At 54.1% G+C, this 27369-nt stretch overlaps 4 protein-coding genes across 17 annotated transcripts; 2 read left to right on the plus strand and 2 right to left on the minus strand.

Annotated features, from left to right (window-relative positions):
* Positions 1 to 123: 123 nt before the first annotated feature.
* AGPAT1 (1-acylglycerol-3-phosphate O-acyltransferase 1) lies at positions 124 to 9861 on the plus strand. Of its 5 annotated transcripts, none has more exons than XM_024983382.2 (7): positions 124 to 904; positions 6669 to 6877; positions 7114 to 7247; positions 7517 to 7692; positions 7842 to 7937; positions 8067 to 8139; positions 8614 to 9861. In XM_024983382.2, exons 2-7 carry the CDS (start codon positions 6678 to 6680, stop codon positions 8796 to 8798), a joined length of 864 nt encoding a protein of 287 aa, XP_024839150.1. In that variant the 5' UTR covers positions 124 to 904; positions 6669 to 6677; the 3' UTR covers positions 8799 to 9861.
* EGFL8 (EGF like domain multiple 8) lies at positions 9788 to 13396 on the minus strand. 3 transcript variants are annotated; one of them, XM_010818358.4, is made up of 9 exons: positions 12468 to 13396; positions 11836 to 12051; positions 11550 to 11672; positions 11330 to 11442; positions 11134 to 11229; positions 10855 to 11025; positions 10700 to 10779; positions 10464 to 10617; positions 9788 to 10154 (listed from the first exon to the last, which is right to left on the minus strand). In XM_010818358.4, the coding sequence occupies exons 2-9, from the start codon at positions 11934 to 11936 to the stop codon at positions 10105 to 10107; spliced, it is 888 nt and encodes a 295-aa protein (XP_010816660.1). In that variant the 5' UTR covers positions 11937 to 12051; positions 12468 to 13396; the 3' UTR covers positions 9788 to 10104.
* Positions 13397 to 13479: 83 nt separating this feature from the next.
* PPT2 (palmitoyl-protein thioesterase 2) lies at positions 13480 to 21860 on the minus strand. Of its 5 annotated transcripts, none has more exons than XM_005223656.5 (9): positions 21727 to 21860; positions 20568 to 20767; positions 20165 to 20318; positions 19623 to 19718; positions 19426 to 19533; positions 18565 to 18648; positions 18360 to 18444; positions 14456 to 14510; positions 13480 to 14287 (listed from the first exon to the last, which is right to left on the minus strand). In XM_005223656.5, exons 1-9 carry the CDS (start codon positions 21734 to 21736, stop codon positions 14144 to 14146), a joined length of 936 nt encoding a protein of 311 aa, XP_005223713.1. In that variant the 5' UTR covers positions 21737 to 21860; the 3' UTR covers positions 13480 to 14143. The 5 variants fall into 5 exon arrangements, with proteins under 5 accessions (XP_005223713.1, XP_005223714.1, XP_059736321.1 ...); XM_005223657.2 differs by lacking the exon at positions 21727 to 21860 and adding an exon at positions 21098 to 21171; XM_059880338.1 differs by lacking the exon at positions 21727 to 21860 and adding an exon at positions 21098 to 21171 and having other exon boundaries at positions 20568 to 20789.
* On the plus strand, positions 20969 to 26898 carry PRRT1 (proline rich transmembrane protein 1). 4 transcript variants are annotated; one of them, XM_059880440.1, is made up of 6 exons: positions 20969 to 21177; positions 21548 to 22812; positions 23487 to 23630; positions 24540 to 25075; positions 25428 to 25613; positions 25789 to 26893. In XM_059880440.1, exons 3-6 carry the CDS (start codon positions 23612 to 23614, stop codon positions 25963 to 25965), a joined length of 918 nt encoding a protein of 305 aa, XP_059736423.1. In that variant the 5' UTR covers positions 20969 to 21177; positions 21548 to 22812; positions 23487 to 23611; the 3' UTR covers positions 25966 to 26893. The 4 variants fall into 4 exon arrangements, with proteins under 4 accessions (XP_059736423.1, XP_059736422.1, XP_024839508.1 ...); XM_059880439.1 differs by having other exon boundaries at positions 21590 to 22812; XM_024983740.2 differs by having other exon boundaries at positions 21714 to 22812.
* Positions 26899 to 27369: the final 471 nt, after the last annotated feature.

Here is a 27369-nt window from a genome sequence, read left to right on the forward strand (position 1 = left end):
AGAAACCTCCTCCGGCCCACGGTCTTTGGACAGGCTTCAAAGTTTTCTAATCACTATTGGCCTGAGTGCCTGCCAATCATACAGAATCGGAAGGAAGGATTGGTCCAAAAGGCGGGGGGCGGAAAGATGGTTACGCGGCTCCGCCCTTACACAATGACTATAGGCTGACACAGTCACAGTTAGTCTACGATGCCACGGGATTGGTAACAACTCCATACGTCCTGTCACCCAGCTAGGGCGGGCTTTATTCGTCTGAGTAACTGCCAGTCATAACCAAAGACCAGAAGCAATTGGCTCAAGACTGCCTAGACGTCGCCCACTACAAGCCCCAGTCTTTCTTTTACTTCCTCTTTCAGAGAACGTCCGGATTCCTATTGGACTTTGGAGCGTTTGGCTCCGAAGCAACTGATTGGCTAGAACTCGACGGAAAATGGTAGCTAGGTAAAGTGCGCGTGCGCATCAGGCGGAGGGACGAGGTGGGCCAATCCTATGAGGATTGAGCCTTCTCTGGTCCCACCCCTTCACCTCTATACTGTCGCCATGGTGACTGCTCTACAATTGGCGGGTTTTTGGGGTTCAAAGGCCTCGGCTCGGCCTCATCCGGGTCCTCCGACTGCGATCTCTCTCGACTGATTGGGTCTCTTTTTTCGCTCCTGATTGGCCCAGATCAGGAAAGACGGCGAAGAGCTCGGAAAAGAGGACAAATACTAGGGTCGCAGGGTTCAAAATGGCTTCGGCCTCCTTCGGTGACGTAGAGAGCAGAACTTGGGTCCGCCCCTCCCTCTTAGTGAAGAAGGGAGCAGGACTAGGATTAGCCCGACGTTTGGATGGTGCGAACATCGACCTGCAGCGCTGGTGTTAACCCATCACCCTCGGCTGGACGACTCAGCCCGCCCCTCTTTAGGTGATTCACAGAGCAGAACTGAAGACCCATCCCCTTTTTAACGTGACACATAGTAGAACGAGTTGACCTCGACTCCGTTTTAAATCTTAAAAGCAGAAAAGGTCTAGCCCCCTCCTTTTGTGAGTGGGTGCAAAAGAGGCAAGGCCCGCCCCCTTTAAGGCAACCCGCCCCTTCTTTCTCCTGTGCCCAGCAGAACTGGGGTATTCCTCCTGGCATCCTGGGGTATTATACCTGGGACTTAGGCAGGCTGCTTCAGAGCTTGGGCCTTTCGCACAAGTTTGAGCCTCTTCTATAGTCAGTGGCCCTCACTGTAGCCCAAGGAGCAGAAGTAGGTAACCGCCCTGCCATTACGGTGTTCTTTACATCCTATTCAGGGGCATGGAAACTCTTTCAGGGCAAAGGTGACTGGGGGCTGGAGGCCAGACACAAGCTGAGGGTTCTTCAACAACATCCTGATAAAAAGGCCCCATGTGACTCAAGTGAGGAAAGATGAGAAATTAGGAGTCGCCTATGGCAGAGGAGGTTAAGGTTCAGGCCACGACGTGTAGAGGTTTAGGGAAAAGGTCCTTGAGAGGGAGAAGAGGAGACCAATAGGAGTGGAGAGTTGATGGGATGATCCTGACAAGGGGATGATGGGAGTATGGTGGAGAGAGAGCTAGGTACATGACTACAAAATTAAGGAGGCATGCTCATCCCAGAGGAAACAGCATTCTTGCTCACTTTTTCAAGAAATTAAGCCTAATGTCCAATTTCCATTGGAAAAAAAAGCATACATCTTTTCTATATTGCAGAGACGGGTAGTCTCAGCGTGGGTGAGTAGGAGACTACTAAGGAAGAAAGTAGACAAAGTACTGAGGTTAAGGTACAGCCTAGAAGGACAAGGGCCTGAGAGTTTGCCTTCTCTCCAAAGACCAGGATGGGGGGCGGGCAGTGGAGGAGGGAGCTGGACTGCTAGGAGATAGTGGCAGGGACAAAGGGCAGAGATCAGATGAGGGTTGGAAGGTGAGCTGGGGTGACATCTCGTCTCCATCGAGCCCTGGAGAGAAAAAGAAGAGACGTGAAGAACCTAGTGCTTGGCATATAGTAGGTGCTTGATAAATATTTGAACTTGAATGGGGAACAGGAGGAGGGAGCTGGAAAAGGGTTGGAGTTGGAGGGAATAAGCAGCAGATGTGGGAGTTGAGAACAAAAAGAAGCCAACTGACAATATGAGGAGAACCGATGGAGAATGAGAAGGAATACAGCAGCAAGGGACACACAAGCCATGTGTGCCGAAAGGAAGTTGGAGGAAAAAAGATGCAGCTGGAACCAGAGAAGGCCAGAGAGACCTAAGCAGAGCCCAGCTGGGCCCTCGTGGGGCGGAGCTAGGCAGAAACTGAAAGATGTGGGAAGGCGATAACAGGGTCCCCGGGAGGCGATTGGCAAAACAGGGCGCCCATCACCGCCCCCTACTTCCTGGCCAGCCCCGGAAATCAGCGGGCGTGGGGAGGGGTGGCGGGGGATAGCGGCAGCAGCAGCAGCCCCAGCCCTCAGAGAGACAGCAGGAAGGGAGGGAGGGAGCTAAGGGGACAACCCCCCACCATTCCTACCGCTATGGGCCCAGCCTCCCACTCTCACCTCCCCTCCTTCGGCCGGGGCTAGGACACCCCCAAATCCTGTCGCCCCCTTGGCACCGACACCCCGACTGAGGCAGAGACACAGCCACCCGCCACCACCGCTGCGGCAGCCTGGCTGGGGAGGGGGCCAGCCCCCCAGGCCCCCCACCCCACTGAGGTGGGGGCAGGAAAGGGATGGGAGGAGGAGGGAGGAGGGGATGGGGGAGAGATTGGGTCTGGGAGGGCGGGCTTGGGGAGAGGATTGATGGGAAAAGGATAAGGGCCGACTGGGGAGAGGGTTGCTGGGGAAAGGAGAGGGGGCCTGAGAGGGGGGAAGGATGGAAGAGACACAAGAGGGAGGAGAGATGGACACCCTGTGAATTTGAGATGGGGGTGTGGACAGGGGGATCTTGGAGAGGAAATTCCCATCACCTTCCCAGTTCCTTTTTGTGCCCTTTGGCCCCACATAACTCTTGCGGGGTTGTGGCAGTCAGAAGGCAGTTTACTGCCCTCGATTCCCCAGCAGAATTGGCTTCCTAGGAATGCCCTCAGACACCTCTGTTTCTGTGTAGGCACAGGACCTCTTGTTTCTCAGTGGCCTTCGGTACTGTGTTCGACCCTTACTGACATACAGATGCCTCGTGGGGGGCCATGTTTTCTACACCGAGTGGGTGTGCCTTTGACATGTTTAATGGCTTCTATGCCAGTAGTGTGCCCAGTGCTGTCCACAGGCTGGAGAAACAGTGTGTTATTTTCCATCAGAATTGCCTGTTCTCATATCTATGTCCATGTCTCATGCAGTCTTAACGTGTTCACGTCTGCTTGTTCTCATCTGTTGCCTCTGTTGTGTGGTTTTGTGTTTCTTGTCCATGTTATGTATTTGCACGTTTACTTTAGCATGTAGAGATCATACCTTACTTTGTTCAGGCCCACAGGTGCTGTGTTTAGTCCCACCATATGCAGGCGCCTTCGTGTGTGGAATCTCATGGCTTAACTGACTAGCGCACACTCGGTTGTGATTGGATTGGCCTGTTGACTGTCTGTGTTTTCTTAATCCTGGTTCACACCACCCACATGCGTGCCCCTTCGCATGATGTGCTGATGTGACATGTCCACAACTCGTGTGCTTCTGGTTAGACATGTATTTCATAATTTGAGGGGCAGTATATTTTGTGAGCCATATGCTCATTAACTCCCTTGGCACTCCATTGTGCTTATGAATCCTTGGACATTTCCTGTTCTGCAGAGGAAAGGAACATCACATATTAGAGAAGAAGATAACTGGGCCTCCATGTTGCTGAAGAGCCACTTCCATATACCTTCCCTTGCTGACCCCCTGGCCTGCATCTCTTCATGCACATTATCTCTGGCGCCTGTGCACAGTCTGTGTCCATGGAGCTCAGTGCCCAGCACAGGGTCAGCCCTGCCAAGCACATGAGCTGTCTGTCCCCCGCTCTTTGCACTGTTGGCACGCATTTGATGACACCAGCATCTTTCCCCTGTGGCATGTTAATCCCCATTCTGTATGTTTCTCTTGTGCGAGACGGTGTGTTCCATCTTGTCTCAACTGTTGTTCTGCCATCACTGTGACCCTCTTGTGTGTGTGCATCCAGAGTAGGTTACTGTTAGGCCTGTGTGTTCATTGCCTTCTTGGTGCCTTTTCTTTTCCTAGTTAATAGTCCTCAAGAGGGTAGCTATCTGATTCATGTTCAGAAGTGTTGTCCCGTTAATTACAACTAGGTGGGTATGTACACATCCTTATAATCTGTCCAGTAAATATTTATTGAGCATCTTCTCTGCTTCATTCTGTCCTGGGCATTGGGAATAAGACAGTTCCTGCCATCAGGCTTGCCTGCAGGCTAGGAAGGTAAACACAGGTGACCTCAAGCAACTACATGCTGTTTAGTGTTGAGGTCAGTGGTCCTCAGACTTACATGCACATTGGATTCACCTAGATGGCTTGTTAAAACACTGGTTGATGGGCCCAGTGCCCAAAAGTCTTGTTTCAGAAGATCTGGGGTGAGGGCCAAGGATTTGTGTTTCTACACTTTGAGGACCAGTGATCAAGATAAAGTGTAATGAAAACACAAGCCTGGAGGAGTTCAGGAAGAACTCCAAAAAGTGACACCAAACTGGATGAGGCAAGTGAAGAGGTGGAGGAACATCCCCACCGAAGGGAACATCCTGTTGTGACCTAGAAGCATGAAAGATCATGGTGTGTCTGAGGAACTGCAGTTAATCGGTGTGCTGGAGTGAAAAAGACTCTTGTAGGGATGTGGCCAAAGATGTAAGCAGAAGTCAGCCTGTCCAGAAGGGCCTCTGGGCAAGAGATATGCTCAGATTGGTGTCGCGGAAACATCCTGTGGTTGCCGTGTGGAAGATGGATCGAAGGGGATGAGTTAGGAGCCTGTTGCACGTAGTGCAGGGGAGACACGCTGGTTCCAGCTTGCGGGGAAAGTAAAATGAAGCCACACAGAGCCCGCTCTCCTAGTGCTGGCACAGTCCTGTTTCCCCTATCACCTGTCACCTTCACCCTTGGCAGTGGACTGACCTTGGAGCACAGTCCTTCTGTCGTGGAAGGGAGTGCCTTTGGCCTTGATATGAGTGATAGATGTTTACCTGAATGCCGTTTTTGTGAATTGTGACCCTGCCCCCAACAGTGGGTCGGAGTGGAGGAAGGAGGAAGAGCCTGGAGAAGCGATTCTGCATGCCACGCTTCCTCCTCCAGAGCTCCTTCCTCTCCCAGGCAGGTGGTACGATGACCCTTTTACTCTTTCGCCCTCCTCCTCCCGCTTGGTGAGGACTTGCATACTGCCTGCCGGACCACTCTGCCTCCAGTGTCGCTGGAAGCGAGGGGAGGGCTGGTGGGATCTGTTTGCCTGTCTGTGGAGGCAGGATTAATGGACATAGGTATGTCCATGGGTTGATCTGGGAGCAGGGAGCCTGCCTGGGTGGAGAGGGGTTTTACTGGGTATTCATTTTGCCGTCCTTTTATCTGTCATGATTATAAATTTGCATGTGTGCACGAACATGTTGGTCTTTGTATAACTGTGTGTGTCTGGGTTTGCATTAGTGACAGAGCCTTTATTCTTGGCAGTCAGCCCTTGAGAATGTCTGTGTTTTGTCACGTACATGGTATCTACTATGTGCTGTGTGTACACATGTGTACAGATATTTATACAGACAACAGCATAACCAAGTGGTTAGGAGCACAAGCTGCTTAGGTTTAAGCTAGGAAGTACCCCTTGGGGGTCATATCACCTCAAATAAGTTTTTTAACCTTTCTAGGTCTATTTCCTTTCATATGTAAATTGTGTGCTTTCATATTTAAGGACTTAACATAGTATATGGGCTTGAACCCACCTGCCAGTTCAGGAGACATAAGAGACTTAGGTTTGATCCCTGTGTTGGGAAGATCCCCTGGAGCAGGGCATGGCAACCCACTCCAGTATTCTTGCTTGGAGAATCCCATGGACAGAGGAGCCTGGCAGGCTACAGTCCATAGGGTCACAAAGAGTCAGAGACAACTGAAGCAACTTAGCAGCAATGGCAACGTAGTATATAGACCAGCCTTGTACAACAGAACTATAATGTAAGCCACGTATATAATTTTTAATTCTCAGCTACATAAAAAAGCAGGATGAAATTAACCTTAGTATATTGAACCCAGAATGTCCAAAAAGTTATAATTTTAGAATGTAATCAATATAAAAGATTATTAATGGGATATTTTGCATTGTGTTTTTATTCAACATCTATGAAATCTGACATGTATTTGATACCTCTCAGTGTCTCTCGGTGTAGAATAGGGCACATTTCAAGTGCTCAGTAGCCATATGTGGCTGGTGGCTACCATATTGAGCAGAGAGAAAGACCATTATAAGAGCCTTACTGGCTGCAAGTGTTAGCTATTATTAATGTCCCTTTATTGCCGTGTATCTGTGAGCTGTGGATGTCCATGTCGTGTGTCTTTTGTGTGAATATATCTGGCACCTTCAGGGACGGGTGGGAGAGCAGCCCTGAGCTCCCATCCCCATCACTCCCCTCCTAAAGAGGCTTCCTGGACAGGTGTTAATGCTCCCCACAGCCCCCCAAACCTTCCCCCCCCTTGCCACCCCGCCCCCCCACCTAGGAACCAGGCCCACCGCCCTTCGCCCCGCCCCCTGCAGGTGACCAGAATGGAGCTGTGGCCAGGGGCGGGGACTCTGCTGCTGCTGCTCTTCCTGCTGCTGCTCCTCCTGCTGCCCACTCTGTGGTTCTGCAGCCCCAGTGCCAAGTACTTCTTCAAGATGGCCTTCTACAACGGCTGGATCCTCTTCCTGGCTGTGCTCGCCATCCCTGTGTGTGCCGTGCGAGGACGCAACGTCGAGAACATGAAGTGAGGTCCCAGGGGCTTGGGGTGATGGAGGGAACCTCAGGGTCGGAAGCGAGCAGTGGATGGGGAGGGCAGTGAGTGTGCAGGAGACACTGAGCGAGCCGAGCCCAGGGACGAGGAAGGGGAGAAGACTGCCAAGATGCCCAGGAAGGTGGCAGGGTGGCTGGGAGCTGAGCCCTGCTGGCAGATGTATGCCAGCGGGTCCTGCTGGAACCCCTTGCTGTATGGGACCCCCACAGGATCTTGCGTCTGATGCTACTCCACATCAAATACCTGTACGGGATCCGAGTGGAGGTACGAGGGGCCCACCACTTCCCTCCTTCACAGCCCTACGTCGTTGTCTCCAACCACCAGAGCTCCCTCGACCTGCTTGGTGAGCAGCCCCTCCCAGCCGCCCTGGGAACCTTCCCTGGGATCACCTCCCCTAGGGGTCCTCCACCCTCCCTCCTCTGGGACGTCGCCCCCTTGCTCCCTCTGCTGCCCTCAGGAGCAGGGTGATACACCTGCAGTCACCCTTACTTTCTCGGGCTGCCCCTGCCATCCCAGTCTACCTCTTCCCTTATCTCTGGTCCCTGGCGGTGTGGCTGAGGTGGGCCGCTTCCTGTGATGCTGATCCTCACCCCGCCCCCACCCCTGCCCCAGGGATGATGGAGGTGCTGCCAGGCCGCTGTGTGCCCATTGCCAAGCGGGAGCTGCTGTGGGCCGGCTCTGCTGGGCTGGCCTGCTGGCTGGCGGGAGTCATCTTCATTGACCGGAAGCGCACTGGGGATGCCATCAGTGTCATGTCTGAGGTCGCCCAGACCCTGCTTACACAGGACGTGAGTCACCCTGGGGAAATGGGGCTTAGAGGATAGAACAGCTGTAAACTGATGTGCAGGGCCCACAGGCCTCAGAAGTCCCATGACAGCATCATAACCATTTTCTGACTGCTCCATGTGTGTCTTCCTTGACCCCCTCTCTCCCCCAGGTACGGGTCTGGGTTTTTCCTGAGGGCACGAGAAACCACAACGGCTCCATGCTGCCCTTCAAACGTGGCGCCTTCCACCTCGCAGTGCAGGCCCAGGTGATCCCGACTTCCCCTTCTCCTGACCCGCAGTCCCCAGCATCCCTTCCTCTCTTGGCAGAGGCTCGTCATGGGGGCCTCAGAAGGAGCTCTGGGCTGACCGCTTTCCCCCCCACCCCCCACCTTCAGGTTCCCATTGTGCCCATCGTCATGTCCTCCTATCAAGACTTCTACTGCAAGAAGGAGCGCCGCTTCACTTCGGGTGAGGGCTCTGTGCAGATCTGGGATTGGGGGTGGCTGGAAGGGCCATGAGAGGCTAGAGGGATATCCCCACAAGGCTTCAGTCAGTGTCAGAACGGTGAGATGTCCACCTGATCATGTAATGTGACCCCACATCAGCCGATACGTATTTATGAAGCAGAGCTGTACCCTGCTAGGCAGTAACACTCTGTCCTTCCAGTAAGGGCCGTTACTGTCTAGCAGGGAAGATAAGCCTTTGTGTGCAAAGTCAGAGCATCCGGCAGTAAACGCTAGACTGTGAGGGCTGGCAGGGCACTGAGGTGTCTGGGCTGGGGTTGGGGAAGGCCTCAGCGAGCAGGTGGCAGTTGCCCATGGCAGAGGGAGGGGAGCTGAAAGGTGGAGGACGAGAGCAAGCAGCAGGAGAGCTCAGCAAGCAGGCCCCAGCGGTGGGCAGAGTCCCAGCAGACAGCCCTGACGGTGCTCACCCCCTTCCCAGGGCGATGTCAGGTCCGGGTGCTGCCCCCAGTGCCCACAGAAGGGCTGAAGCCGGATGACGTTCCAGCTCTGGCTGACAGAGTCCGGCACTCCATGCTCACTGTTTTCCGGGAAATCTCCACTGATGGCAGGGGTGGTGGTGACTATCTGAAGAAGCCCGGAGGGGTGGGCGAGGCCGGGCTCTGAGTTCCCTTCTCATCTCCCCCTCCTCTGCCCCACCCCCCACCACCTTCTCCACACCTACCAGCCCACCGGCCTAAAGCCGGGCCAAGCTCCTCATCTGCCCTCTCCCCACTTGTTCTCCTCTTTGGAATCTTCAACTTTTGAAGTGAATGTGGTCACAGCACCGCTCCCTGCCCCCGTCCCCGCCCCCCTCCCCACAGACTCCGTTGCCTCGGTGCAGTCTCCACTCTGACCCCTGCCTCCTGTGCCATCTTGTCTGTGGGACAGTTGCCTCTCCCTCATCCTCAGTGGTTCAGCCTACACAAGGGTAGGAACACTCCATTCTGTCCCCAGTGGACCCTCTTCCGTTGTGGTCTTCTCTCCCACTCCACCTCACGTTGGCCAGTGGACTCATCCATTCTGTGGAACAATTCCTCACTCCCACGTCCACAGACACAGTGGACTCATCCGTTGGTGAGGACACTCCTCACGCTGTGGCTGGAAGCTGATGCGTGGAATACTTCTCCCAGGGTCACCCTGGGAACATTCCTCAGCACCTTCTCTCTTCTTTCCGTGGAGCCTCCTGTCAGTGGAGGCTGGACTCTTCTCACCCAGAGGTCTCATCCCTGCCCTTGCCCAGGTGCCCGGGCTTGAGCACACTCTTGGATGCCACATTTCCACTTCCACCCATCCCCTGGGTACAGTTGTTCAGTGGTCCTGGCCCCCCAGCGCCCTGCAGCCCTCCTATACCATCCTAGTCGGGCACAGGGGGAAGAAGCAGTTAACGGGTGCTGCACTCACTTCCCCCTGGGGAGCTGGGGAAAGGACCTGAACCCTGGCTGGAGGGGATGGGGAGGGCTTTTAATTTATTTCCTTTCTTTTGAGGCTTCCCCTCTCTGAGCCAGTTTTCATTTCCTCCCTATGGCAGTAGCCACTCCCTGCCTCCCACCCCAGACCTGTGCCCCAAAAACCGGGGAGGTGGGCTGGGAGCAAAAGGAGAGGGTGGGACCCAGTTTTGCGTGGTTGATTTTTATTACTTATCTGGATAACAGCAAGAAACCAAGAATAAAGACTGAGCAAGATCTGAGCATGTTCTGGCTGTTTTTGTTAAGGAGTTAAGAAGGCAGTTCTCACCCAGGCATCGGCCCTAGCCCGAGGATTCAGGGGTGGCAACCGCCTTCCTCCATTCTTTAGCTTTGCATGGTTTCCATTGTCCATGGCTTCTCAGCAGCAAGTAGCCTTATCTGCAGCTCCCTAGCCAGCCAATCCCAGAGGATTAGTGAGTCCAGTTTCTGTATAAATTAGAGGGCAGGGGCTCTGCAGAGGCTCCTTATCTTCGCCCTTTGAGGCCTGGGCCCAGGCTGTTGTCCTCACAGGAGCCTGGTTAATGACAAGGAGACAGGCAGACAAATCGACTGTGTATTTCTGGGATGCCTAGAGCGGGCCCTGGACGCTAAACAGATTGACAACCTCTCTCAACAATAAGTGGAACCGCCACTGAGCTGGAGAACGGGGTACCAAAAGAGGGGGTGGTGAACTGCAGAAATCTGGGAAGGTATGAGGTGAGTGGGTGCAGAGGAAGGATTTTGGATAAGAGAAAACTTAAAAGTTGGGAAAAGGTGTTTTGAGGAGCTGGGGGGCAGTTGTGGGGAGATGGGGGTCCCCACCGAGAGGGCCATGGGGACTCACAGGTGCCCAGTCTCTCCTCCAGCAGCAGCACCTGGTCACTGAGAGACTCGATCCTATCACCCTGGCCCCACAGCTCCGCCACCTGTTCGGGCTGCAGCTCTTCCGGGGGCACGGGCAGCACTGCTCGGACCCAGGCCCCAGCCTGACCGGCCCACTAGAAAGGAAGAGATACCTCAGAGGGGCAGGGAGGGGGCCTGTCAGCTCTGTAAGTGTGGCCTCCCGGCATCTCCACTCACCTGCTCCAGCCTCTCCAGGCGGCCTCGCAGCTCGCCAATCTCCCGCCTCAGGGCACGCTTATCAAGTCCAGCCTCACGAACTGGGGACCAAGGAGAGGGAGCGTCACTGCTGCCCCGGCCCTGCCTCTATTCGCCCCCTGCTCCCACCGACTCACCGGCCACATTGAGGATGCTGGCACTGGTTGGGGGCTCTGGGGCCCTCTCCGCGCAAGTACGCCCATCCAGGCCCAGCACCAGGCCGTGCGGGCAGCCACAGGTGAAACTGCCCGCCGTATTGAGGCAGCGATGCGAGCAGAGAGTGACGCCGGTTCTGCATTCATCCACATCTAATTACCGGAAAGAGGAGGGGGCTGACGGGGGCGGGGCGGGGATGGGCGCCACTGACGGGCAGGGAGGTCCTGGCACCACCTCCGAGGGAGGGCGAGCCTACTCACCCACGTGACAGTGCTTCCCACCCCAGCCCCGGGCGCACTCGCACTGGTCCGGCCGAACGCAGACACCTCCATTCTGGCAGGGCTTGGCGCAGATGGCTGAGGGTGCAGGAAGTGGGGTTCAGAACCTAGCGGAAGGCCTGGCTCTCCGCCCAGCGGGGCACACCTCCCCCTAAGGCCCGGGAAGCCCTAGCCTCACCTTCATCACAGGTGAGTGCCCCAGGATGCCGCTTCTTCCAGCCCTGGCAGCACACGGCGTGGGTCTGCCGCACCTCCCTCCGCACCTCCCTCCAGGCCACGCGGTACGTGGTCCTGGAACACAGCGCCGGGCTCTGGGTGTTAGCCTATGTATGGGTCCTTGTCCTGGCTTTGGGGGGTTCCTCTTGAGAGACCCCGGGGTCCTGGCTCCCCATCCTCACCTGTAGGTGCTGCAGACACGCCTTCCAGAGCACAGGGTCAGATAGGGCTTATATACAGGTTGGCTGTAGGACTCATTGTAACGGAGTGGGACCACCAGGGTCTGCTTGGAGCAGACCCCCTGACTGCACCCATGTGGGAGAAAGTGAGACACTGAGTGGGCCAGGCCCTGGGAGCCAGAGCCCCACTTCCCTTCACCCTCCCTAAACATGACAGCCTCATCCCCCCCTCAACTTTGTTTTGCCCCCTGTGAAGCCCCATCCCTGGCCCTGCCACCTCTGTTGTCACCTCTCTTTGAGGGCTCCACCCTTGGCCCCCTCGCCTGTCATCAGTAGCAGGAGGAACCAGAGTCCGCCTAAGACAGTGCACGGCTCAGCCCTGGACCCCATGATTCTCCTTGACTTCAGACTGCCAGCTGCAGGCAAGAAGAGGTTAATAGAGGCCCTGCCCCTCTGCTAGTAACTTCTCCAGCTCCAGCGCTCCCAAGAACAGTCTGCTGGTGCCCTGTAAGCCAGGCAGGACTTTCATTTGCACACTTGCACTAGCCACCAGGATTGTCAGCACCTGCACATATTTAACACCCACCATCCTTTAGCACATCATGGTCCATGCAGCACCATACAAGCTCACAGCCTGACCCACTCCCTCCACCTCCCCTCAGGCCCCTCCTATCTCTGATGTGCCCTCTTCCATCCTAATCTTCCTACCTTCAAAATCTCAGATATTCACCATTACACCCCTTTACACCTTGTATACAACCCACGCACCTGGAGGCACCACCTTAAGCACACTCATGCTACCCTCACAACCCCACCACCACATACACCCTGGACCCTTTACTCAAACAACACCTCCAACCCACACTCACTCTAAGACTCTTAGTGACCCCCACTCTTTCCCCATTGACATTCTCTCCCCACCTGTCTTTGCCTTTCTCCGGGAGACTTCAGGCCAACCAGCCTCAGCAGCAGCTGCTCAGACTGGTGGGCGGGCTGTAAAGGGGAGGAGGGGCTGGGCCAGACAGAGCCCTCCCATCCCTGCCCCCTCCCATAAGCCTCCTCCCATAGCTGGAGCTTGGTCAATTCAGTGGGGTCCAAATCCCCACTGACCTTCACCCCCACCCCCTGCAGCCAAGTAAAGAGCCCCTAGAAGTTTCTTCTCAACCCTGAGGCCCCTTATTTGGAACTCCCCCAAGTCAACAGAGGCTACTGACTTTGAAACACCTGGCCTTTGCCCTCCACCCTTCAACCCAACACAGGCGGGAAGAACTGAGGGGCAGGGAGAGGCAGAGCTGGCAGAGAAGAAAGTGGGGTTAGGTCATGGGAGAAAAGGCAAGATCAGCTGAGGAAAGAAAGAAGGGCAAGATACCACAAAGGTGGGGGAGGTTGGGGAGGCTGCCCAGGGCACTGAGGGAAAAATTGCCCCCATCTCTTGATGACATTTATTAGGGCCTGGGGGGCGGAGAGGGGGCAGAATTGAGTCAGCCACCGCCCCCCATGCCAGAGCAGACAGGGCCTTATTGTCTCTACCAAGATTCCTTCTTTCAAGGAAGAGGAGGCTCATTGTCCAGCCCCTCACCCAGCTCTGGCCTACAAAGGTCGAAAAGGGGCACAACAAATGCCCACCCTGACCCTGCGTCCCCTCGTCTAGCCTGGGGGTGGCTGGTGCATTCCACCCATGAGGCTGGGGCCCAAACCATTAGAGCCCTGGGCTCAGCCCCCCAGTTGCAGGCTGGGACAGGAAGAGAATTGTCCTCAGCAGGAAAGAACCCACAGAGAATCAGGAACCCGCACAGAATGGGCATTGAGAGAGCGGAAACACCAAGGGGGTCCCACCCCAGACCAAGCATCCGGGCACCCAGGCCCCAGGCTCTCCATCCCCACCCTCCTGAGGGAGCCAGGTCCCCCTCACCTAGAAATGAGGCAAGCCACACTGAGTAAATGCAACTTTATTTTCATAAATACAGGGGTAGTAACACACCCATTCCAGGGTAGCTAAAAGAGGGGCTGGAGCCTCAAAGAAACTAGGCTCCCAGAGGGCACCCCAATACTGAACATAGGGACTGGGGGATCCCCAAACCTGAGATGGGCCTCACAGGCCACAGATATTCCCCAACACTGACACTTCAAGAACGAACTGTCCCCATAGTGGAACCTCAGAACCCCACTCTCATAGGTGGTCCTTCCTGAGGGGTTGGGAGGGCTCACAACAGGGGAGTTCAGAGGAAAAGGGAACGTGGGAAAAACAAGCTAAAAATGTCCTGAGTGGCTTGGAAGGAGACCCTGTGGTGGGCAGGGGCTGGGTTCTCCTTGTGTAGAGCCAGAGACAGAGGAGCAGCAGCAACAGGAGCAGCCACAAGTTAATCTTGTTTCCCACTTCCCAGCCTTGGCCTTGGGGGGCATGGGAGAGCGTGGAGCAACCCCCAAAAGGGAGGACACGAGATGGAGGAGACCAGGATGTGTCATTCACAGAGCAGGGGTCCTGGAGCCCTGGTTGGTGGGGGCAGTGTGGGACCAGTGAGGTGGTCACAGGCACACCAAGGCCTGACATCCAAGGCTCCACTCAGTCTCTGGGCGGGGAGTTCCTGAGGGGTCCCTCAGGAGAGCCAAGGTTCAATGCAGGTCTCATAAAGGGTACGGTTGGAGTGCCAGGCCGTGTGGGAGATCCCAGCCATTGGACACCTCACTATGGCCCCCCGGGCAAGCAGAGTCTTCAACCCAAAAGAGTCCCGCAGATAAACCTTCAAGGTGGGTCAACGGGCATGGAAGAAAGACATAGGGAGAGACAAAGTAAGTTCCCGCTGGCGTCCCAGACCCCCTCCCCACAGGGTAGACCCTTCAGCTTCCGTGTCAGGGGCAGAGAGAACCACAGTGTGTGCAGAAAGGGAAAGTAATTCCAGGGGACTCACCAGTTGCTTCTCCATCTCCAAGACTGTCTCATTTGCATCATAGAAACCAAAGAAGCTGCAAAGAGATTGGGGCATACGAGGGAGGTTATTAGAGTGGGAGAAAATCAAGGGCGGGTAGGGACCTTCAGGAACTCATGGCCTATTGGGGACACAAGCAGCAAGGGGAATACTCAAAATATTTAACTGGGTATCATGTACCTCACAGGTGGCACTAGGGATAAAGAACCCACCTGCCAATGCAGGAGACATAAGAGATGTGGGTTCAATCCCTAGGTCGGGAAGATCCCTTGGAGGAGGTATGGCAACCCACTCCAGTATTCTTCCCTGGAGAATCCCATGGACAGAGGAGCCTGGAAGGTTATAGTCCATGGGGTCAAAAAGAGTCAGACACGACTAAGCGACTTAGCACACACGTATCATGTACCTCAGGAGGTAATGGATTAAGGATACAGTATCACTTCTGCACTGCTGCTGCTGCTGCTAAGTCGCTTCAGTCATGTCCAACTCTGCAACCCCATAGACCGCAGCCCACCAGGCTCCCCCGTCCCTGGGATTCTCCAGGCAAGAACACTGGAGTGGGTTGCCATTTCCTTCTCCAATGCATGAAAGTGAAAAGTGAAAGTGAAGTTGCTCAGTCATGTCCGACTCTTAGCGACCCCATGGACTGCAGCCTACCAGGCTCCTCCGTCCGTGGGATGTTCCAGGCAAGAGTACTGGAATGGGGTGCCATTGCCTTCTCCATCACTTCTGCACAGTTCCCATCAAAAATGCATAACCTGAATCTAATCATGAGGAAATAGCCAACAAACCCAAACTGAGGGCCATTCTATAAGATAGCTGGCTTGTTATGTTTCAAAAAATATCAATGTCAGACTTCCTGGTGGTCCAGTTGTTAAGACTCCACACTCCCAATGCAGGGGGGTTCAGTCCCTGGTGGGGAAGTTCCGCATGCCCGGGCCAAAAAAAAAAATCAGTGTCGCAGGATTACTCCAAGGAATTATTCCAGATTAAAACTAAAGAGACATGAGAACCAAATGCAACATGGGATCCTGAATTGAATCTTTCACTGGATTTTTTTTTCCTATATGGAAGATTTTAGGAAAATTTGAATAAGGTCTACAGAGAATTGTATCAATGTTAATTTCCTGCTTTTGATAATCGTAGATACATAAAAGAATGTCCTATATTTAGAAAATAGACACTGACATACTGAAGTCTTAAGGGTTCATACATACACATACTCCACATATATATATGGATATACAGAGGGAGAGACAGAGGACACTAATATAAACTTGGTAAAATGTTAACATTTGGGAAATCTAGGTGAAGAATATACAAGATTGCTTTGTACGACTTTGGTAATTTCTTGAGTATGAAATTATTTCCATGCCAATGCAGGCGATAAGGGTAAGATAAAAAAAAAAGAAGAATAAAAAAAAAAAGAAATTATTTCCAAAGAAAAAGTTAAAACAAATTTTTTTTAATTAGGAATATTTAACTGTTATGGGCACTGAGTGGACACAGGCCAAGAATAACTGAACAAAGGCTAATAGTACTAAGTCCAATGGGCTATGGGAGCAAAGAGGAGAGGTTACTACTCTAGTTTTAGAGCGTCAACAAAGGCTTCCCAGCGATTAGCCTGAACTAGGAAAAGCTGTCTCAGGCAAATGCAACAACGAGAGCACCACAGAGGTATGGCACAACTGGGTGGGTTGGGGGCCTGGAGGCCACGCTGAAGGACAAGATTTCTTAAGCCATAGGAAAGCAGTAGGGGCACAAAGACCTGGATTGGAACTCCAGCTCTGCCACACACTCCCCACTGTGTGTGGTTGATCATGTTGCTGATTTTCTTTGTCCTATACAAGAATACCTCCTTTGTAGAGAGGAAATAAAACATTGTGGTTAAGTCAGACAGCCTGACTTCACCACTTACTAACTCTATGAATGTAGGCAAATTATTTAATCTCTTTGTACTTAAGTTTCCTTACATGCCACAAGAGGATAACAGTAATTACCCTATAGGGTTGTTGTGAGGATTAAATGAGCTTTATTTGCAAAGTACTTAGAGCTACTACTTATCTTCATAGGGTTGTAGTAGGTGTGAAATGAGATAAAAATAAATCCCACCTTTAATTACTATAAGGCATGTTACTCCTTCATTTATAACCCTCCAATGTGTTCCCATCTCACTCAGAATTAAAAAAAAAAAAATCACGGGTCATGGTTGCCAGGGGCCTTCGAGTAGCAGGGATAAGGAAGTTACCATTCTTTAAAGAGTTATGGGGTTTCAGTTTGGCAAGAAAAAAGTTCTGGAGATAGATGGTGGTGAGCTTACAAAAGAATTTGAATGAACTTGAAGCCACCAAACTTACCCTTAAAAACGGTAACTTTTGTGTGGCATATATTTTAGAAAAAACAGTGACCTTACTTTGCCCCACAAAGGCTTTCTGTATCTGGCCCCTTCTACCTCTTTCACTTTCACCCCAGCTGACTGCCCTCTAGCCGCATGGACCTCCTTATTCCCAATGCCTGCCCTAGTGACTCTGCAGGTGCTACTCCTCTTCCCTAGAAGAACAAACCTAGACATTCCAAGCATATTACAAAGCAGAGACATCACTTTGCCCACAAAGGTCCATACAGTCAAAGCTATGGTTTTTCCAGTAGTCACGTATGGATGTGAGAGTTGGACCATAAAGAAAGCTGAGTGCCGAATAATTGATGCTTTTGAACTGTGGTGTTGGAGAAGACGCTTGAGAGTCCCTTGGACTGCAAGGAGATCAAACCAGTCAATCCTAAAGGAAATCAACCTTGAATATTCATGGGAAGGACTGATGCTAAAGCTGAAGCTCCAATACTTTGGCCACCTGATGCGAAGAGCCAACTCACTGGAAAAGACCCTGATGCTGGGAAAGATAGAGGGCAAAAGGAAAAGGGGGCAGCAGAGGATGAAACAGATAGCATCACTGACTCAAAGACATGAATTTGAGCAAACTCCGGGAGACAGTGGAGGACAGAGAAGCCTGGCATGCTGCACTCCATGGGGTCGCAAAAAGTCGGATACAACTCAGTCTCAAATGGCAGCTCTTCCAGAAGGACTTCTCTGGCCACTATCTAAAATAGGCCCCAGCCATCCTCTAATCCTTTCCCTGCCTTATTTTATCACTGTCTGATATATATATATATTTACATTTATTATCTGTCTCCCCCACTAGAATGTGAGCTACATAATAGCATAGACTTCTCTTTCATTTACTACTGCATCCCTAGGGTCCAGAACAGTGCCTGGGCACACAGTGCTTGATGAGTATTTGTTGAATGACTAGAAAGTAGATCAGGTGACATTTCAGATCACTCATGATGATCAGAGGCAGACACATAGTGCCATGAAGCCATGGGTTTTCCTGAGGAATAGGATAGAGGGGACAAGGTTGGAGCAATTACCTTTTACTTCCAGGTAAGTAAAAGAGCTGGTAGGAAATGTGATTACATGGCATGGAACTATAGACATGCGTTGTAGCGATTTGTCAATTTCCTGGTTTCACTATTGTGCTGTCATTACATAGGATGTAGGCATTGGGGGAAACTGGGCAAAAGATACACAGGACTTCTCTAAACTATCTTTGCAACATGCTAAGAATCTGTAAATAGTTCAGAGTTCAAAGTTTTCACAAAGCAGGGCTGGTAGGGATGGAAAGGAAGCAGAGTGAGCAAGGCTTAGTGACTGGCTAGATATAAGAGGTTGGGACATGACTCCCAGGTTTTCGTCTTGGGTGACGATGAATGGAGGGTGGGGGGATTAACTGAACAGTGGAAGAAGCAGGCCAGTTTTAGAAATGAGATAAAGATTGGCTGGGATTGGGGTGTCCTTAGCCAACCTTCAGGCCACACAGTCCCTTATTACCTGGACTGCCAGGGAGTAATGACACCATCATCAGGGCCCCCAATCAGCACCAGGCGGCCCAAACGCAGAAAGTTCTTCCGCCAAGCTACAGGGTGGGAATAAGAGAGCCTGAGTTAGTCACAGGGGTCAGGCTAGGTTGGAAAGGGGAATATACAAGGTCAGAGAAGCAGAAAATGGGACCAAGGTAGGAGCCTGGGGTCATTACCAGTGGCATTGGGATGGTCTCTTTCCCCATTGATCAGGGCCAGGAAGCTGCTGGCATTGAGGTACAAGTCATCATGGTGAGGGTCTGGGTACAAACAGCAGTTAGATCGTCAGAGAAGCAGGGAGAAGAGGCAAGACCAGATGCTGGAAGACCAATCAGAAGGCTACAGTAACAGACAAGGCGCACAGTAATATGATAGTAGCAGTAATAACTGCAAACATGATAACAAACACCTTTTTCCAGCACCTGCTGTGAGCCAGATACTGTTCAAAGCACATGACATTCATTATTTAATCCTCATAAACACAATAAAAGGTACATACTATACTTTACAGATGAGGAAAACTGAGTCACAGAAAGGTTGAGCAACTTGCCCAAAGTCATGCAGCAGAACTAGGCTTCAAACCCAAGTAGTCTGGATCCAGCATCCATGATCTTAAAAACTATAACCAGGCATTTGCAAACTATGATTCATTAGTCAAATCCAGTTCACTGTTCTGTAAATAAAATTTTATTGCAACACAGACACATTCATTTACATATGGTATATGGCTGCTTTCACATGACTATGGCAGAATTGAGTGGTTGTGACAGAGACTATATGCCTGCAAAACCAAAAAAAATTTACTGTCTGGCCCTTTAAGGATAAAGTTTGCCAACCCCTGCAGCAAACTGTATTCTCTAAGGCAACAAAGTGAAACACATAAAGCATTTTGAACAGTGCCCGTTCACATAGTAAGTGCTCGATAAATGTAAGTTATCATCATCACTGCTGTTAGTTATGGTAGAGGTGGGAGCAGCAGGCCCCACCCTCCAGGATGCCCTTAGCATGGAGGCCCCAGTTTGGCATGTCCTACTCACCATGCCAGTAGTTGCAGATGGAGAATTCCTGGCCCCACGGGCTGTAGCAGATCCGGTAGAGGTTAGACCTCATGGAGGTGGGGAACAGCCACTTCAAATAGTTTGTGTCTGGCAAAAGAACAGCAGTGCCAAGTGGCCCCGAACTTTGTGCCCTCAAGACTCAGGGCCCCCCTATGGAGCCCACAGTGCCCACTCACCTCCATACTGTCCCATCTGTGGAGAGGAGAGAGAGATGAAAGAATCCACATTGTGTTCATCCATCACAGACAGGAGTGCCCGGCACACCAGGCCCCCTGCAGGCAAAACACCACGTTGGGCAGGACTTAGGGAGAGCCAGGCCAGCAGTCTCCCCAACTCCGCACCCCCGCACACACACCATGTACCTCACGGAAGCTGAGACCCTGAGAAGGCACACGCCCTGTGTCAAAACGCCCCACGTCAAGTAAGTGACAGAGCCAGAATTTGATCTGGGTCTTCCGACGAACCCTAGGGTGCTTTTTCCTGTCCCCCGCCTCCCATCCCTTATGTCCAGGAGCCATGGGTGACGGGAAAGAAAGGGGCAGCAGTGCAGGGAGCGGCCCTCCCACTCAGGACACGCACACAGGTAAGACCCAGGTGCTGAGGGAAGTCAGAAAAGGAAGCAATGCGGTTCAAAAAAGGGAACACTAGGCAGTGTCCCTCAGATAAGGATCAAGCTTCAGATAGGGCTTAGAGGCGGGGAAGCGGGGAGGGTGCCTACCCTGGGAGTAGCAGATGAGGTGCACCCCTTGAAGAGCCTTTGCCATGATGGGGGCCACAGCCTCTCGGAACCCTTGCACCTGTTCCCACAGGGGTCGCAAACTCTCTCTCCCATCGAAGAGATCGAGCACTGTCACCGCAGTCCCAGGGTGTGTCTGTGGGAAGGGGGCGATGCCGCAGCCGGAATGGACTTATAAAGACCCCCCTCCAGGCCGCCCCCGAGCCGGCGCCCACATGCCTATCGTGCCCTCCTAGAAGCAAGGATCTCTCGTCCCCCAACTTTCCCCAGCAGAGCACCAGCTCTGCGAGGAACTGGGCAGGCCCAGCATTCAGTTCCCCATTCTCCCTCCCCAGCCTCTGTAGCCGCCACCAAGGCCCCACAACCGGGGCGTCCCCTGCCAGACCTCATTGATGTATTCCAGCAGGTGGCGGAAGCTGTACGAACTGTCAAAGAGCCCGTGCACCACTATGACCGGCTTGTAGGCAGCCCGATGGGGCGCGGGGGCGGCGGGCAGCAGCAGCAGCAGCAGCAGCAGGAATGGCAACAGGAGCAGGAACTCCGCCGAAGGGAGCCGCCGTTCCGGGAGCCCCAGCATGCTTCCGCCTGAGAAGGGGACGATGAGGACCTGTGAGAGAGATGACAACACCCTCCCTTCGGAACAGACGCCGGCAATCAAGCCTCCCCGACCCGTTCCCACACCAGGTCCTTGTCATAAAACATCCTACTTTTTACTCCAGTCCTCTCCACAAACACACACCCCCACCACGCTGCAGACGCACTGACGCGCAACCAAGCCCCGCCCCCAACGCAACGGGGACTCGGTCCCGAGGCCAGGAGCTTCCTAATGGATCATCCCAGTCATGCAAGACTGAAGATTTGCAAGAAGGACCTCAGAGCAGCAGCGTAGGACCCTGGGAGAGTGCAAACTCCCACCTGGCCTGGATACGCGAGCCCCGCTCCGCCTGCTGTTTACTTCTCCCCAGCTTGGAACCCACGTGGGGGAGGGCAAGGGTGTAAGGAGAACGCGCGCAGGGGAATGACGGACGGGAGAGGGGAGGCTGCTCAGGGTCGCATTTAGCCGTCACGTCCGGGGCTTTCCCTAGCAACCGTGCCAGCGTCCCCCGCAACGCCGGCCGGAGACTGGAGGGGCAATGGAACAATCCATTGCGCCCTAAGAGCGGGGGGGGGGGGGGGGGGGGGGGGGGGGGGGGGGCGAGGGGCGGGGGAGAGGGAATAGGCGGAGTGATCCATTTAGATCGGCGGGGAGAGGGAGAAGCCGCAGATGTGTCCTGGGAATTGAGAGAAGGCCTCTTCAGGCCCTGCGGCAGCCGCGACCTAAGAGTCCCATTTCCCTGCCTTGATTTGCCCTACTTCCCAATGCAGGCGTCAGGCTCCGCAAGGGAACACGGAGTTCTCTTTCCCCAGGGAGGCGCGCTGGAGGAACAGACCCGGGAATGGCAGTCCTTGGTATTTCGTCCTCCGCCGGCTAGGGGCTGAAGGTAGCCCAGGCGGACCCTGCTCCTAACCCCTTCCCTCCCGCCCGTGCCAGGTCTGAGCCTTACAACTCTTCATCTTGAAGTGCTTGTAGTGCCCTTGTCTCCAGAGACGCGGAGAGTCCTCGAGGCCCCTCGAGGTAAAAGTGCGGCTTGGCCCAGTTTCTTCTGCCCTTCTCTAGAACGGAGCCTATCTACGACCCACCCCCCAAGGGGAGGAGAGCCCCTTGGGCAGCGCTGACTCACGCTCCGCCTAGTTTCTGACAAGTCTCATTACCTGAGCGACCCCACACCCCCGCCCTGATCCTGGAGCTCCTTGTGGGCGGCTCCTTACTCAGACCTTCCCACCGGGGCTGGACTTCTAACTCCAGGCGTCTCCCACCTCTCTCTCTGATCCCTATCGGTACCCAGGTGCCCGTGTTAGGGCTTTTACTGAACATTTAAAGACGTTTGCCTTGATTTAAAAAAAAAAAAAATTGCAGCTCATCAGAATTCCTCTATGTTCACCAGGCCTTTGACAGTCTTAAGTCTCTCCCAATAAAACCAACTTGCGCCCCGAATTGTGTACAGGATGGTGTGGCGGAAGGGGGTTAGGGGCTCACGCGAACACCTCAGAAGCCAGAATGAGAGGTGTGGGGCCGTGATCTCGATCTCTGGAGCCTGGGACTGGCCCTGACGCGCGCCGCTGTTACAGCTCGGTAGTCTCCGCCTGAAGTCGGATGGGGAAGGATACAGCGTTGGAGAGCGACTGCCTCAAGAAGGGGCTGGGAAGCACTGGTCTAAAGGGGGAGGGTGGTATCTCGGCTCTGCTTTTGCAAATGGCCCGATTCTGGTTAAATCTCGGCTGACTACAGATTTTCACCTCCCCTCCCCATGTACAAACTCCCAAGATGCAATAAGCAAAATAAAAAGACTGCAATTACCGCCAGGCCCCCGGGTCGACTCAGGCGATGGCGCTGCGTCTTGGCGGGGGTGGTGGGTGGGTGGGATTTCAGGAATGGATCTGAACACTGCGGGCCCTGGAAACTCTTTAAGAAGCCTAGTAAGCAAAGCGGGGGAAGGGGGACCAAGCAGGTACTGCCAAACTGAGCTGCCGGCAATGAGCAGTTGATTCGTCCTCTCCTCCCAACGTGCTACAGCTCCTACATACTGAAGGTAAGAGGTAACTAAGTATCCCCCAAGCTTCCTCTTCGTCCTACTCCTGCCCCCCAACACACCACAAGCCCTACTACCTCCCAACGACTATAGACTGGGGCCTCTCACTTTACCTCCGGATTCCTCCCAAGCCAGAGCGGCAGGTCAAGATCATAACCCTGGGAACTTTTGTTGTTGTTTTTATGGTTCTCTCTCACACAGGCATCTCTGGTACAGATAGGGAAACTAGAGCCAAGGATTTGAGAGAAGATCCCCAGATCTTACAGGGACTCTGAGGGAGGCTGAGTTGGGGGGAGGGCGGGGGGGAGGCCTGACTGGGGTGAAAAAGATTCAGAGGGAACCGGGGTACTGAATCCACTGAGCACCTGCTCGCTTCCTCCTACAGTATAATCACTACAGCCAGTCTTGAAGGGGAAGACTCCAGAGGGTTCTTTCTCCCTCCTTCCTTCCCTTAGTACCACCCGCCTTGCCTGGTCTTGCTTGCCTCCCAGTTTCCATGACAACTCCAAAGGAACCCAAACTGGGGGCTTGAATGCCGGGGTTAGAGGAGGCGAGACATAGTCCAAAAGCGGAGAGAGACCAAGTGGGGGTATCTCTGAAGGGTTCCCCCTCCCTCGCCTCGGTCCCTTTAAGCTCCCCCCTCTCAGCTTTCCCTCCGCCCCCCGCCGCCACAGTCTTCATCTCTCCATCTCTGCGCTGCTGCCGGCTGCGCAATCTGCGCACCCAGACTCCGGTGCTAGCCAGGGACCCCGACTCCGGACTCCGGCTGCACGGATCTTGTCCCAGGGAGAGCGCAAGCATGTCATCCGAAAAGTCAGGTAGAAAACAACAACAAAACCCCTCGCCCTCTCCACTGCCTCCTGACTACCCCCCCTCCCTTACCCCTCCCTAGCGGGTGGTTCTGTTTCATTCCCCTTCTATCCAGCTCTCCATATCCCTCCCCCCAAGCCCCCTTCTCTTTCTATATCCTTCCCTTTTCTTCCTTTCCTCTGGCCAGTCTCAGGCTCGGTCCCTTGCCAACAACACTGGGGGGGAGGGGGGCAGGTTAAGAGGGTGAGGGAAGTACAAGACTGGCTTAGCATCAGCCAGGTACTGCACGGATAGCATCATTGGGAGTGACAGATGGACAGATAACGCTGGCCCGCATGGAGACATCCAGCGGGGTAATATGGAGAGATGATCAGATGGGGATTGCCAGGGGAGTAAAATCCAGAGGACCCTTCTTAATCTGCCCTAAAAGAGGTTCGGAGATTCCAAGAGAGACTAGGGGACCCCCTCCCCACTAAAGGAATGGCAGAGTGGAACATGTTATCCTACATGTGTTTATACAACTGTTGGACTGAGCACATGTTCACACAAGTGTTGCATGTCTATACATGTGCACACGCAGGACTAGCTCAGATAGGCAAACCCCAAAGCAGCCATAAGCCAAGAGGGTTAGGAGTTTGGGTCTGCAGGTTAAAGCTGTGTGCCCACTGCTGAAGCAGGGAGAGGAGCAGAAGAGAGTTATGACCTCAAAACTAGATTAAAGTGGGGGCGGGGGGAAAGGGCTGTTGGCCTAGATACCACCCCTCTCCTCCCCCAAGAATGAGAGATGGCTTCTCACTCATCTCCTCTCTGTCTCTCCCATTATCTTTCTCCGTCCCTGACCCTCTGTGTCTCCCCCTCTCCCTCATCTCATCTATCTTATCTCTCCCCATACTGGCTCCTCTGCTTACCGCCCCCAGGTCTCCCTGACTCAGTCCCTCACACCTCTCCACCACCCTACAATGCCCCCCAGCCCCCCGCCGAACCTCCTGCCCCGCCCCCACAGACAGCCCCTTCCTCGCACCATCACCACCACCACCACTACCACCAGTCCGGCACTGCCACCCTCCCGCGCTTAGGGGCAGGGGGCCTGGCTTCTGGGGCCGCCGCTCAGCGCGGTCCCTCGTCCTCCGCTACCTTGCCAAGGCCCCCACACCATGCCCCTCCTGGCCCGGCCGCTGGGGCGCCCCCACCCGGCTGCGCTACCTTGCCCCGCATGCCACCCGACCCTTACCTGCAGGAGACTCGCTTCGAGGGCCCACTGCCCCCACCGCCGCCCGCCGCCGCCGCCCCGCCCCCGCCGGCGACCTCTCATACTGCCCAGGCCCCGGGCTTCGTGGTGCCCACGCACACGGGAGCGGTAGGCACGCTGCCGCTGGGTGGCTACGTAGCCCCGGGTTACCCTTTACAGCTGCAGCCTTGCACTGCCTACGTGCCGGTCTACCCGGTGGGCACGGTGAGTACAGGGCGGACAGGGGACTGGAAGGAGGGGGCTGGGAGAAGGATGGAACAGGACATGGAATTGGAGGCACAGTGGGGACTGGTGGGAAAGAGGAACAGAACCAGGGGACCAGGAGGCGATCTGGGGCCAAGGGAGAGGAGAGACTAGAGAAAGATCTGGGAATGGGGTGGGTGGTCTGTTGGAGTCAAAGATCAAGATCTGGCAGGGGAAACAGCCTTGAAGTCCAGAGGAGGTTTAAAAGAGGAAAGCAACCTTCTTTCTCTGCTAGACGTGGAAAGCTGGTGGGCTCAAAGAGGGTTTAAGAATGATAGACGTCCCCTCCCTACAACCTTCTTTCCTTTCACAGCCCTATGCAGGCGCGACCCCGGGGGGAACAGGAGTAACCTCCACGCTCCCCCCGCCACCCCAGGGCCCAGGGCTGGCCCTGCTGGAGCCAAGGCGCCCGCCCCACGACTACATGCCCATCGCGGTGCTGACCACCATCTGCTGCTTCTGGCCTACAGGCATCATTGCCATCTTCAAGGCAGTGCAGGTGTGTGGGGGGTGAGGGGAGGGGAGGGGACGGAGGCGGAGTATGGAGAGGAGGACTCAAGAGGTTCTTATTCCCAGGGAGTGCTGGACGTTTGAGGGAGCATCTTAGAGGGAGGCTGAGGCGTGCGGCCGAGGTAGCGGCTCTCTGATCTTCTTTCCCTCCCTGTCCCCCGCAGGTGCGCACGGCCTTGGCCCGCGGAGACATGGTGTCAGCTGAAATCGCTTCACGCGAGGCCCGGAACTTCTCCTTTATTTCCCTGGCGGTGGGCATTGCAGCCATGGTGCTCTGTACCATCCTAACCGTAGTCATCATCATTGCAGCGCAGCACCACGAGAACTATTGGGATCCGTAAGGACAACCACGGCCCGGCCCCACCCTGCGCCCCTCGACGTCCCAAGCACGTTTTGCCGTCAAGCCGGGGATCCACAGTGGGCGCCCCGCACACCCGCTTCTGGGGCTACTGGACTTGGTTACATCCTAAACTAGGCCTCCACGGAAACTCTCGCCTTGCGAGCACGCTCGGAATCCAGTTCCTCAGGAACCTCGCCAAAACCCACACTAATAGGGACGCCACTTCCCGGCCGGGCCCTCAGTCGCTCCAGGCCCCCACCCCCTCTAAATACAGCACCCCCAGCCGAACTCTCTCGGTCAAGGCTCCCCAGACTGAAAACTGGTCCCTAAAGCCCCGCCTCCTCCATAGGTTCCGCCCCGGCTCTGATAAAACCCCGCCTCCAGGTCGGCAGGCTCCGCCTTCTTTTCTTCCCTGCGGGGTGATTCAGTCCGGTGATTGGGTTTGTGGCGCCAGGCCTTGCCCGGATAGTTGTCAGTATACTTGTCACTCCACACCTTCTCCCGGCGTGAGAGCCGAGCCCCAGGTTAGCCAGAACCCTCACCCTCACTTCCACTTCTGTCTCTCCTCCACTCCATCCCCGTCTATTTTCATGTTAATCCCAGGACCTCTATAACTTTTGGGTTTTGGCGGGATGGGGGGCGGTGAGGGGGGTTTGGAATGAGATTTAGGAGGTTACCGGTTTCGGAACCTTCTCCCTGGAAGAAGATTAAGTCCCCGTTCTCTGTAAATACTCCCTTCCTCCTACCCCAACTGGGCAAGCGAGCAGAAAGAACCGAGGGTACAAATCTTCCACTATCTGGAAGGAGCCAGCCCAATCCCTGTTCCTCATTAGTCCTCACCTTGTTCTGATCTGTGTGTGAGTGTGTGTGTGAACTTCTGAAAGACAATATTAAATAGATTAAGTGGATTTATCACCCGCAATCCCGAAGACTAGCAAAGACCCGGCTCCTTTGGTTTCGCCTTTCACTTATCTCCCCTTCTGGGGACGTGGGGGAGGGGCGGACAAAAACTTACAGAGACAATAGTGAATGGACACAGATTCCCGCACACCAGAGAGACAAACACAAAGATGGGAAAGAGAGGCTTCCCTGGGGATCCTACTGGCGAAGACCTGGGGATCCATTCTTCTTAGACATTTCTTTACCCAGCACACCTTTTCCATTCCCTACCAGACTCGACCTAAGACTTTGGAGGAAGATTTACGAGCAGATCCAGGAATCTATCCCCAGAATTCCAGGAAGGCAGGAGGAAAGTAGGCAGGGTATTCTGAAAAAGTTGGCCCAGGATAGGATGGCATGGGGCAGGGAAACATGCCCAGCTGCCCACAGCTGTTCCTGCTCACAGGCTGGAGGGTGGCAGACAACTCCGGGTCGAGCCCTACTTGTGCTGTACCAGTGTAGGTAG

The sequence above is a fragment of the Bos taurus genome, chromosome 23 (genome assembly GCF_002263795.3).
Source record: "Bos taurus isolate L1 Dominette 01449 registration number 42190680 breed Hereford chromosome 23, ARS-UCD2.0, whole genome shotgun sequence".
In the NCBI taxonomy this organism is placed as follows: Eukaryota; Metazoa; Chordata; class Mammalia; order Artiodactyla; family Bovidae; genus Bos; species Bos taurus.